General features: G+C 42.5%; 1 protein-coding gene across 8 annotated transcripts in view; it reads left to right on the plus strand.

Annotated features, from left to right (window-relative positions):
- GSAP (gamma-secretase activating protein) overlaps positions 1-13,186 on the plus strand; it is a 113,468-nt gene that overhangs the window by 90,302 nt on the left and 9,980 nt on the right. For 5 of the 8 annotated variants that reach the window (XM_064487656.1, XM_031454721.2, XM_031454723.2 and 2 more), the window contains 5 exons: positions 3,095-3,223; positions 4,065-4,123; positions 4,786-4,817; positions 7,080-7,171; positions 11,229-11,324. In XM_064487656.1, coding sequence (XP_064343726.1) covers positions 3,095-3,223; positions 4,065-4,123; positions 4,786-4,817; positions 7,080-7,171; positions 11,229-11,324 — 408 coding nt within the window. Of the gene's footprint in view, positions 1-3,094; positions 3,224-4,064; positions 4,124-4,785; positions 4,818-5,848; positions 7,172-11,228; positions 11,325-13,186 lie in introns of those variants that run through there. The other 3 variants (XM_031454725.2, XM_064487655.1, XM_064487657.1) reach the window with 2 other exon arrangements.

Below are 13,186 nucleotides of genomic sequence, written 5' to 3' on the forward strand. Positions count from 1 at the left end.
TCCTCTCTTTTCATTCCTTAAAAAAAAAAAAATCAACTGGCAATTCAAATCATGAATGGGCAACAGTCTCTTAATGTGACCCTTTGGTCCTTTTGTTGAATTAATAGTTGTGATGGGCTACATTTGGTAATTATTTCTTGTCATCCTAAGAGGCAAAATGAGATTATTTCTCAAAAAGAGACTTGGAATAATTTTCCTTTTTTGAAATCAAAATTTAAAACTCCCCTTGGTGCAGGAAAATGCTTCTGGGTGATTTCTTGAGGATCTGATGGTTTCTAACACCGGTGTCTCCCAGAATAGCTAAATGCATGGATATTTTCCTTAGAAAGCATTTTTGTGTGTTTTAAAGCTTTATGAGCTCTTTTCAAGGGGCTGCCGATGCGCTTCTTAGGCTTTGGTGGCTTTCACTTTGCTGTTGTCCCTGATGAGTACGGTGCTTTGTACCCAGCGAGTTCCCGAAGAGCCCCTTGACTGAAAGGAGAGGCTCTCTGTGCTCCCAGGTCGGCTGAGAGGGTGCAGTTGTGCAGCTTACACGCCCTCTTCCTTCCATGCTGTGTTACAACATCTAACATTTCACCTTGAAAGCTCTTTTGTTCTGTGGGTTAACGAGCGTGTTGTTGTTGCTTTGGCATTTGAGATCTTTTGAAGGGCTCTTTAACCCTGTCTCCTGTTATTTCACGACACTGTTGCAAGTCTTCAGACAGCTGGTTCTTCCTCAGCCTTTAACCCAGAGAAGAACATTTGAGGGTGGGAGGGAGACTGGGATTACCTGGACAGGCTCAAGCAGTGTTCTCAGCCTGGGCTGAACGTTAAGCTTGCCTGGGGAACGTCTGACACTCATAAGGGAGGCTCAGGTCACACCGCACACCAGTCAGCATTCTCGGGGATGGGACCAGGTGGTTGCTAAGGGGGGAGTCACACCCTAGTGGCAGATACTTACCTCACAGAGAATGAAGTGCTGGGGCTTGTTTTCTCTAAAGCTATGCCTCTGATCTAAACCCAGAATCCACATTCTGGGTTCTCAGTCTTTGCTCACTTCCTCAGAGCCCCACCTGGAACATCCTCTCTTTTCCTTTGTCATTTTCATCCTGTGGGTCTTACCTGTTTCCCAGGCTTCCCAATAAACCTTCCAACTTACAATGATCTCTGTGCCACCGTTTCTCTCTCAACTCTTTCAATACCTGTATCATAACATCCAGCCCAGGGACCTCCTTGAAAGACCTACACATTTATTTAAGATATTTCTGGGACTTCTGGCTAAGAGTGTTCCTTATTTAAATGTGAGTTCTTATTTTAAAACTTAGAATCCGCTTTCCTTCTAACTCAGTAGTTTTGAACTATTTGGGGCCATGGATTTTTTTTTTTTTTTTGAAAATCTGATGTAAGCTCTAGACCTTCTCCCCAGAAAATTGCTCCCACAAACACAACTCATTTTACATAGTCAGTGGGCTCAGGAGCCCATGTGAAGCCTGTCCATGGTCTTGCTTTATTTGTTAAAATTCTTAGCTAAGAAAAGGGTATGAGGAAAGGTCTATTTTTTTTTAATGGAGTGAAAAGAAGGTACTTTGGGAGAGATCTTTTCTCAGGAGCCACAGTATGAGTATGAGAGTGGGGTCTTCTGACCGGAGGATGGCATTTGGCCTGAGAGGAAGAGCGACTCACAGGAATAAGGGCACCAGTGTTCCTCCCTCTCCGGGTGGGACTCCAATGGCAGAGCAGACAGAGGTAATAGCAGAACTGACCACTAGATGTCACCACATCACCAATTAGTTTTCTGGCTCTTGGCACTAGTTACCTGAACCCAGAGGGAGAATAGCAAGAAAGCTGTAGTGACTTCCAATCAGGGACCTAATTCTGCCAAATGAAGCAGGATTTGCTTTCATTATTGGTTTGTTTTTTTTTTTCAATACGAGGAAGACCAAGGGGGTGGATAAAGGTATATTCATCATAAATAAATGGAAAGGGAAAGATGAGCGAGCTAGGTCAAGTGGGTGGTGGGCCCTGACTCGAGGTTCCGATTTCCTCTTGAAATGACACTTTATTGGAAGCAGCTTTTCCTGTCTCTGTGAGAATGGGTGTTGGCTGGTCAGGCCTTTCAAGCTTCTAAAACAGCAAGCTGGTTTTATTATATAATTCACTTTACTCCAACATCCACTTTGAGCCAATTGTGACTGTCATTTCAATAAGAATTTGGATGCTGTGCTCTTACTTAACAAAAGGGCATTTTTCTAGATTGAGGCATTTTTTTAAGTTCTCTTTTTCCCTTGCAATACAGCTAAGTCCGTTCCCACAGTAGGCATTACCTCACTTTGTTTTATGGCAACACATTGCATCCTTGACCCCAGTCAAATCTTTTCTAAATGCATATATTTTGGCAAGAAAGTATGAATCATAAATCTATCTTCATTGATTTACAAAAACAATTTGTGTCAGGATATCCTTCAACATTAAAAAATGTATTACTATTACATTTTATTCAAAAATGAACATAACGGGTACTTTTTGCTTCAGGGTAGTACAATTATATCAGTACATCAGAGACCTAAATGGGATGGGTGCCAGCGAATTCTGTTTTGGCGTATGCAACAAGTTTGTGTGAAAGTTCACCTTTTACCTTTCTGATTCCTGGGTTTTGAAAAAGATCCTTTGGAAGTAAATAAACTTAGGGGGAAAGTAATCCTATCCTTTCATGCGCTCCCAATCTTGTGAACATTCCCTAACTGAGCATGGCATTGTTGACACAACCGAAGTCAGAAAATGGGTCTTTGGGGAGGAAATGACCCTATGTGTTTAGTACCGGCTTCCCTGCTCAGCCCTCACCCAGGGAGTCGGGCTGGTGTGGGCCAGTGAGCAGTTGTCTCTCTGTGTAAAAGGGGCTCGAAGGGAAGAGAGCAAGGCAAGACTCTCTGTCTAGTTTAGAATTCTGATCAGGACAAGAATGCCATCCTTCGTGGGACGTTACTCGGAAACGCTGCCTCACTGCTGAGGAAGTGAGGCGAGCCCAGCTTTGTAGCAAGGCCTGCATGGCGTGGGCCGGGTAGTTTGGGCCACAGGGCCTGCTTCTCAGGCTCACCGACGTGTTTGTCTCCTACAGGTGCATAGCTTTAAGGGATACTGGGAAAAACTGAACTCCAACCTGGAATATGCTAAGTACTCCAAGCCACACTTACACTATAACAACGGCGTGGTCAGGAGAGAGTGGCACAGCCTGATCTCAGAAGAGGTATGTGTGGGTTCCTGAGAGCCAAGCAAGAGGCAGACGCTGCGTGGACTAGGTTTGGCAATGCCTTCAGGTCACAAGGAGGCCGACATCAGTCCCCAGGCACTGCTCACCGGTGCTGTTGATCCCCAGTAGGCAGACCAAGGGCTGCCCTCATCTCTCTTCTCTGGGAGAGGAAGCTCAAATGCAAAGAAGTGAAGGGGCCCACACGGCATGTTCACAGTAGAAGTGGCATTAACATCCGGGTCTCAGATATGTTCTTGCATTACTGGTATAGTTAAAAATGGATCTGAAAAAAAATCTAAGTATTCCCAAATTAGTGGTTGCTAGGGGTTAGGGATGGTGGAAAAGAGAAGAGTGAACTTGACCCCGATAAAGGGAAGCACGAGGGGACTGTGGGGTGACGAGCAGTTCTGTACCTTGATGGTGGGGTACACTGTGGTGCGTGCATCCGCATACGTGATACAATGACAGAACTATATGCTCATTGTACCAGTGTCAGTGTCCCAATTTTGACATCATACTAAAGTTATTCATATAGGATGTAAACGCTGGGGGAGACTGGGTGAAGCGTACATGAGAGCTCCCTGTAGCACTGTTGGCTATAGTTGTAGTGTTGTTGTATAAAATATATAGTTGACTTGCAACTTCCTGTAAATCTGTAATAGTTTCAGAATAAAACTTTTTTTTAAAAAATTTCTTTTTAAGAATCTAGATGTTTTGATTACCCAGAAAATCTCTCTTTTTTCCGAACTGTTAACTATATCGCATGATGACTTCGATGTGAAAAATGTCACCCACAAAACCTTCACCTTCCACGCCTCTGATGTGTTCTAACTCCTAGAAAACAGGAAAAAGAAGTTCCCTGGTGTATGTGAGGAATATTCTTGATAATGCAATAAAGTAAGTAAACTGAGGGGTTGTTGGAGCTGTAACATGGTTATGTTTTGCAGTCACTTTGTTGGCTGCCTCTCAGGAAGTAGCTTACTTTTGTTGTGTGTCCTCAGCAAGATGGTGGAGCTGGAGTTTCTAGTGGGAAAAGTTTACGTGTTCAACCTTTTAGCCTTGCATCCTGGGGATGGATGATTTATCAGGAGTAAGTGGTAAAGAAAGCTCTTATTAATTGAGCACTTTGCGGGGGGCGGGGCACAGACAGTAGGCTGATTTTTTAAAAAGCGTTAGTGGGCTGGTGAGCTTGTTCTTATTTTGAAAGCATGTTTTCTGGGTAGATGAGTCATCTCGGGGTGTTACAAGTCTAGGCCCCATTCCAACCCCTGTTCTATTTTCTCTTCCCATTATTTCCAACAACTGAGAACTGCAATTGTTCTAAATTATCGTCATTGTTTGCACTGAAGAGTTTTGAGATTTTATAATTGCCTAATGTGGCTTTTGCCAAGCTGATTAAAATTTTTGAGGTTTTCAGCAACCTGAGAACAATTTCTGCGGTGGTTTTATGGGTTTTAAAGGAGGATATCTTCGGATGGTGTTGTGGCTTTCTTTCTTTCTTTCCTTCTTTTTAATAATAATGCTTCCTGTGTGAATAACATTGGCTAATTTCTTTGTAGGGTGATTTCTAACCTACAAGCAAAGACTTTGGGTAAGAAAAGACCTGTAATAGAGCCTTCAGGATTTCAGTCAGTGTTTGGTTGGTAACACTGCTCTTCCGACCACTGTGGATTGGCGGGGAAATCACTTCCACCAGCTCAGTGACGGCAGCACTGTTAACATCTTCCTATCAGAGTGGCCGCCTGGCTCCTGCCCTGTCTCTCTTGGCACCAGGCCTTCGGGGACAATTGCTGAATGTGCTTTTCCTGTGAGAGTCCCTGACTGTTGGCCTTCTAGTTTTCCTTCCGTTTCCTCGTAGAGCTGATCTGACTAACACACCCTCTGGTGTACCCACGGGGCCCACTTCCCTTGGCCTGGGGCTGCTTTCTCTCCAGCCATCTGATCAGACCAGGGTCTCTGACGTGTATGCTCCTTTCATTTTGTTAGCACTTGGGCACTCACTGGGCCAGGTCACAGGGGCAGGAAGATAAGACACCTCTAGACAAAAGCCCTGATTATAGGCTTAGGGGCCAACAGAACCAGGCTTAGACTCCAGCTCGGACACCTGCTACCCATGTGCTCTTGGGCAAACCGTTTATCCATTTCGTGCGTTGTCCTCCTCGGGGCAAGGATGAGGAGAGGATGAGAGGAAACAGAGTCGTGCTTATCGAGCCCAGTCCTGTGCTTGGTGTGCAGGTCACCTGAGGTCGCCGCTTTATCTTTAATGTGTGAAGAAGAAATGCTAACCCAGAATTTCTAAACCAGGTGACAGGCATTATATAGCCCCTGGGGGTGAGGGGCTAGGTCGGGAGTGGGGACGAAAGTTGGAAGAGGCTTCCCAGAGGGGGTGAGATCCAGATTAAGACTTGGTAAACAAGGGGATCTGAGCCAGGTAAAGCTGGGGGAAGAGAACATTGAGCATCTTCAAGTACAAGCTTTTTTGTGGGTTTGTTAGGGGAACTCTGGCTTACCTCGTGAAGGTCAGCCTCCATTTAGAAAACAGAGCTGTTGTTTTTATGTCTCACTTCTGCTTCACGGGCTTGGATGTTTGGGTATGTGTTTGGTGACCCTAATGTCTTGCAGCTGCAAGCACAGCCCATGTGAACTGGAAGTCACTGCGTCACCCCGGGGGACCCAGGCTGTCCAAGTCCAGGCCTGAAGCCAGGGGTCCTGCCACCAGCACCAGGCAGGAGCCGTCGGGCAGGGGCGTGAACGTGTGTGCTTCAGGCTCACCCCGTCTGCGGGCAGGGGTTGGCAGTGTGGGGGATGCTGCAGGTCTGGCCAAGGTTTCTGTGTGTCCACTGCTCCCGTCCGCCCTGTTAGAGCGCCTTCTGTCCCAGTGCTTCAGGCCTGTTTGCGTCCCGTTACTGGTCACGCTCTCTCCCGGCACTTCAGGGAACTCGCTCCTGCCTCTCACATGCTCTGCTTGTGCTCGTTTCCTAGGAAGGATGTCATCACTGTCAGAAACAGAACGTTCCCTGTGAAAGTCAGGGCTCTAGTTTTCAGTGTTTCATCTTAATCATGAACGTTGTGTGGGAATCAGATAGAATTTATCCCAAGGGGTCAAGAGGCATCCATGCCCTCCCACAGTGGGTCATCGGCCCCTGACCAGGTGTTCTGGGAAAGGACAACATGAAGGTGCTGTGAGGGGGGTGTCAGGGCAGATCGTCCTGGAGACAGTGTCTGCCTGCCCCCCTCCCTCTGTCTTGCTGGTGCATTGCACATCACAGTGGAGACAGTGCCATTTGATTTAACCTCACATGCCACTTGTCCATCTTGATCTAGTTACCTTTTCAGCCCACTCACTTGTGCTGGTAGTTCTTATTTGCCACAGTCTTTGACTGGTCCCCTCGTTAGTAACGCCCAGGTCAGTAAGCCATGAGTTGGGGTCAGGAAGAAGGGAGTCGTGAGATCCTTCCACCAAGTCCCTGTCCCTGCGTTTATGGCTCCCTTAGGGTTAAGAGAGGACCCAAGTCATTCAGTCTTCTGTGAAGCAGAGGTTCTCAGTGGTGAGTCTTCTCACTGAAGAGAAATCAAAGCCAGAGACTGTCGGTGTTGGGAACGTGTTCTATGTCTCCTTTCTTTCTTTCCCAGTCTCTACCTCTCTCTGGTTCACAGAGCTCTCCACATCTCTCCTGAGTGATAAGTTCTAGCTTGTAGGATCAGGTCACACTGTATGAAAAATTTTTATCTCATCAGGGAAATATTATGTTTTCCCAATGACTCAGAGAAGGGAAACCCAGGCTAGTGCCTTGTCCTTCTAGCGCATTTCCTGAAAACCACCCTGCTTGACTGCTGTTCTGTTTAATTTCAGAGCCACGGTTAACACCCCTCTTACAGGAGGAAGACAACCACCAGAGGCTGCTTATGGGGCTGGTAAGCGGTCTGCGGGCCGTTTGGGTGCTGGTGAGCAATGCTCCAAGGGGAAGGGCTAGATTGTGCTTCTCATTCTGGTCTTGTTTTTATTCGTTCTTTCAACACATGGTTCTTGCCAGCTGCTGTGGGTTCTGTGTGTTTAGTGATAAGCAACACAGGATTTCTGCCCTCTTGGTATCTGTAGTCTTGTGAGAGAGCCATATATTAATCGTCACCTCAAAAAATGTGTAATTATAAAACATCACAAGGAAATGTACAGCACTGAGAGTATTCAAAACAGGAAAGAGCAACAGCTCTGTTGTATTTGTATTTGGGTTTAAAATACAACAGAATAAATTATTTTTTCTTCAGTCCTACTACTAGGAAGACCGAAGAGGTATAAATCAAAATAAATTAATTAAAGAACAGAACTGGTAAATAAATACAAAAATCTTAAAAAAAAACTGTTTAAAGAAACATCTGAAAAGTCTAATAAAATATTCTCAATACTGTGAAGGCTTAGGAATTGGAAAATCTGTTAACTTAGATATGGTAAGTTTTAAAATACTGGAAAAATATGTAGAAATTCATATTCATACACTTAAAAAGTTTAGTTAAACAAAGTTTCCTTGGCAAACAGAAGTGACCATACTTGAGCCAAGAAGAAATAAAAAGCCTAAAATCACAATAACCATAAAATAACTTGGAAAAAGTGTCAGATTATCTCCCCAAAAGTTCCCAAGTTATTTAATGAGTTAGTTTTTTCAAACTTTTAAGGACCAAGTCCTTCTCATGCTATGTAAAGTATTTTTGCCAAAAGGTGAGCAGCTTCTGAATCATTTTGAAAAGCCAGCATAACCTTAAAAGCAGAATCTGACAATGACCACTTTCACGTATGAATATAAACACCACAGGTTTGATTAAACTACTTTCCAGTGGTGAATTTGAAAATAAAACATAGCCACGTGGGCTTCTTTGTAGGAAGCTTAATAGGAATGTATTAACGTCACACGGTCAAAGAGGAAAAGAAAAAGTTGGTCTCTACAGGTGCTGAACGCTGATGAAAGTAAACTCCCGCGCCTGGGACACACTAGTCACTGAGACAGAGGCGTCTGGTGCTGGCGGCCCACATCCTTCTTAGTCTTTGCTTTTTAAATTTTGTTGAAGTATAGTTGATGTACAGTGTTGTGTTAGTTTCTGGTGTACAGCATAGTGATTGAACCATATATATATATATCAATCTATATACACACACACACATTCATCAACATCCTTCTTAATGTCACGTTGGAGACATTCCTATTAAAAGCAGAAAGACAGAAACAGACTCACTAAGACATAGAAAACAAACTTACGGTTACCAGGTGGAAAGGGGTGGGAAGGGATAAATTGGGAGTTCAAGATTTGCAGATACTGACGTTCAAAGTTTATACTGTGTAGCACAGGGAACTATATTCAATATCTTGTAGTAGCTCACAGTGAAAAAGAATATGAAAACGAATATATGTATGTTCATGTTTGACTGAAGCATTGTGCTGTACACCAGAAACTGACACAACATTGTAAACTGACTGTACTACAATAAAAAAAAAAGTAAAAGCTGAAAGAAGTGAAGGATCCTTGCTATTTTCACTAAATTTTACATTGTTCTGGAAATTCTAGCCAATGCAGTAAGAAACAGAAGTAAAAGAAGATACTGATTGTCTAATGCTATAAACAATCAACTGGGAAAATGGAAAATAATCATAAAATAAGATTTTAAATTAAATTAAAAATTAAAAAATACAGCAAGTTAGTAAGCTGATGATGCTGTATTTTTTTTTGTTAGAATTAACCAGTTAGAAAAAATAATGAAGAACAATGTTTAATTTCCAAATCCTTAGCATCTAGGTTTAATAAAATTACAACGAAAAAGCCAATGAAATTTCTCTGGCAATTGACTGACACTTGAAAAAATAAAGAGGAATGGGATTGGCATTACTTTGTTGACCTACGATAATTGGAACAATGTGGTTCGTATAAAAAGACAGGAGACTCTAGTTTAAATCTGAATACTGTGTGATAAATGAGTCATTTAAAAATCAATGTAGAAAGAAATAATTTTTAATCAGTCAGTCATTCAATGGTTGACTGTTTGGAAAAGACAATTAAGTTAGATTCTTCCTACCCTGAATACCACCACTTGATACCATAAACACACAGAAACATCAGATTAAGATCAGAAATGTTGGAATAAGGAGTCCAATATAAAAAATTAAACTGTGTGAGAGAGAGATTTGAATAAAATAAGTGGATAGTTAAATTATACTGAAATCGAGAAAGCCTTTGAGGGTATTATTGAACATAAACACACAGGAAAAGATTGAAAACTTAGAAGCAGAACAACAAAAAGGCAAAGAAAACATTTATAAAAAAATTTGCCACATATGTGATAAAAGATTAACATTTGGCTATAAAGTTTATAAATCAGTATGAGAACAACACACCAGAAGGGCAATGGACAAAACCTGTGACCAATGAGTTTTCAAAAATTAATTTATACCAAAAAAATCTCAAGTAGGGGCCGGGGAAGAAAGAGAATGTGTAACATTGTTGTAATCAGATGACAAAGAGAACAAGTGTTTTTGTTTGTTTGCTTGCCAATCAAGTTGACAAAAATTTTAAGATCATGCTAGGAAAGTTCAGGGTGTAGGGGATTGGACAGCCTCATGCAGTGCAGCTGGAAATTAGTATAAACACAGTGGGAGGCATTTCAGCAGGGTTTCCACAACCTGAAGTACGTGACCCAACAAATTCCACTTCTAAGAATGTAGCCTGACAAAATAATTGATATGGTGAACAGCCTTTGTATAATGATTTTTTTTGTGGTATTATTGACAATAGTAAAGAAATATCCCACATGTATAAGAAGGGGATAAATAATTGAATTGTAGTACTTTTATAAAATTGAATACTGTGCAGCCATTACAACTAGTGTGATAAAGAATATTTAATGATAAAGTATTACATGAAAAAAGCATATTATTAAATATTAGAATGAGTGTGCACACTGGAGAAAGGAAAATTTAAAAAGCCAGAAGTTAATATAGGTGGTAGAATTATGAGCAATTTAAATTTTCATCTGTATGGTTATTACAGAAAAATTGAAATGCACAAAAAAGTATGCATTATATCTTACCCAGAAAAAAATAATGTTTTTTTAAAAAAGCCTAATCAATTAGTACATGCAGGAGACTGAATTGAAATAATATATCACTCTGTCTTGGCCCAGGACTCCAAGCGCTAAGTTTTACCCAGAGTGTTGTGTACATAAATCTGCTAAAATAGAAGATAAACACACGTGTGTTATCAGTTGTACAATTCCCATGGTGTTTACTGATACAAAGATTTTTCCAGCCAAGAGGATCTGTAGCTAAGCAGGGCATCTAGGCAAAAGGGAGGGGAAAAAAGAAGAAAAAAGAAGAAAGGAAAGCAAAAGGTGGAGAGGGCTGGGAATGCCACACTGACTGGGGAGCCCCAAGGATGATCAGAACAGGGAGGGTATAGAAACAAGCCCTTTAGGTGTCACTACAATAGATATTTCACTATCATTGCATGTCGGGGGCTGTGAGGAATGTCTGTAGCCACTGTGCAGAGGGAGGTACCTGATGCATTTCCTTTTTACTCCAGCCTCTGTCCTTCCGAACACCCCAAACCATGACCCCCTGCCCCTGGCCCCCATTAGCATAGTCATTAGAATTGTTCCTGTGAGTTCTCCAGAGCCAGGAGTACTAGACGTCAATCCTTTGGTAGATCCCAAAGCCTTTCACTGCTAAGCTAGTGACTCGCACTGGCTTCTTTGGAGAATTCTCAGCAGGGCTGGGAGCCTGACTCTCAGCTGCTCACTGGGCTTTGGGTGAATCATAAGTAGTCCCTGTTGAGGAAAATGGTGGTGCCTCCTGATTTACGCCCAGCAAAGGAACATTGTGGGTTATGCACTTCTGCTGGTGGGATCTTCAGATCCAGTATCTTTCATGCTGATAAGGGGTGTTAATAAATGAATTGAATTCAACAGTTGCAGATGTGAGTGGGCAGGTTGTAACTTGTCTAATCCATATCCTGTTTTCAGATGGTGTCTGAGTTAAAAGACCATCTTTTGAGACACCTACAGGGTGTAGAAAAGAAGAAAATTGAACAGATGGTTCTGGACTACATTTCAAAACTGGTTGGTTTTGCTTTTTCTTCTCTACCCCCTCCCCCAGCCCCTACACACCTCCCCCCGTACCCGCCACAGCTGCCCTGGTGTATAGTTTCGAGTGTGTGGTTCAGTATATTTTCCAAATTAGGTTTTTGGACTCTCTCATCCTCAAACCAGTATACTTGGTGCTATAGATTGAAGAAAGGGGGTAAAAGAACCCAAAACCAAAGAGAACGTGATTTATTGCACTCCCCCCCAGCATGGTTATACATTCATGCAAGCGCAGAGCAGTGATGAATTCAGCATGGGTGCCAGATGAGCACGTGTCATCTTGGCATCTTCCAGATCCTTATTAAACCCTAGGTAGTGATTTCTGCACATAGAGGTTTATGCAAACATTAGAGAACTTGAACTTCAATTCTTAATTAGCTCCTACAGCCCAGTTATGCCAGATTCCAGCTCACTTGTATAAATACCACATTATTAGAGTCTGCTGATGAGATTGGCAGCTCATCTACCTGGTAGCCTCTCACTGAAATTGTGTGATCCGGGTTAATAACACCAGTCCATGTGTAAATAGAAGTGATGTAGCTGGATTGAAATTTGAGGCTGTCTTGAGTCTCAAAATGCATGTGGAGTTGAGGCCTGACCCTGCTTAGAACCTAGAAATAATATTCTGGAGAAATTTTAAAATGTATTTAAATATACAGAAAGAGAAGGAACACTCCATTTCTCCAAGTTGGGGTGGGGCCAGTGTACAAATGAGCCAGTGTGTGGCTCTGGAAGATTAAACTCTGGAAGATTAGTTAAATTTATTCGATATGGCCTTGATTTAATTTCATGTTTAAGTTTTCTACCTTTATTGCAGTCATTAGTATCTGTTTTAAAATTATATATTTGAATTTCTAAAGTAAATTTTGAGTTTCAGATTTTTAATGTATTAGGAGAGGTTACTATTCACATACACTGAAATTTATAAGCAGGGCATTGAAACTTTCTTAAATAATAACTCTTTGCAGTAGAACCATACCCAGGACTTCACTTTGTGAATGTGTTACTGATCTTCCCATGTTGATACAGGCTTGCTTTCTTTGTCTTTTCATAACTCACAGTTACTTAACATATCACCTATCATCTTTCTGTTGACTGTAAATTTCATCTTCCAGAGTGTTAAGGGCCTTTGTCTAAGGATCAAAACTCACAGAACACTAATTTGTGCTAACAGCTCCTAGAAGCATAGGACCAGAAATGGTAGAGATGTAGTCTCAGAAAACTCAGTGCCCCTGACTTTCTGACTCAGCGGTCACTGATTAAAGCCAAACATGCCTGCACCTGCCCAGCAGCAAACAGCCATGTCTCCCAGTGAGCTCTCAGGGGGGGTGGCTGGGTAGCCTTTATAAAACAAGTCTGAGGAAGTTGCTGCAAAACCTGATTCTGTTACTTACATTGTATCTTACCTGATTTCAGCCAAAGAGAAACTAAGATTCTATGCCATTGAGAATAAATAGTGTCTGTGCTCATGTGAAGACCCTTTCTAAATTGCCCCCCATCCTTTGCCTCCGTGTGCATGCATGAGTTTGTGGCTCTGACAGCTCCTCGGAGACTGCCCTATTGCTGACAAACTGATAAAATGTAGAACCTGGATTTGGAACAAGTTTTACTTCACAGCCCATGCTCAGGACCTCCATTCTATTCATAATCGCCTTTCTTCTGTCAGCTGTTGGCTCTGTCACCCTTGCCACATAACAGTCCTAGGGCAAACCCTGTTGCACTTGACCTTCTCTGATGGACAAGGGCCCCTGATTGAGAGCCCGTGCTTGTGAGTGGTGGGGCCAGTTAGCGGTGGGGAAGCTCAGCTGCGTCAGTGCCCTCAGTGACAGAGGGTGCTC

The sequence above is a fragment of the Camelus dromedarius genome, chromosome 7, assembly GCF_036321535.1.
Source record: "Camelus dromedarius isolate mCamDro1 chromosome 7, mCamDro1.pat, whole genome shotgun sequence".
NCBI classification, from domain to species: domain Eukaryota; kingdom Metazoa; phylum Chordata; class Mammalia; order Artiodactyla; family Camelidae; genus Camelus; species Camelus dromedarius.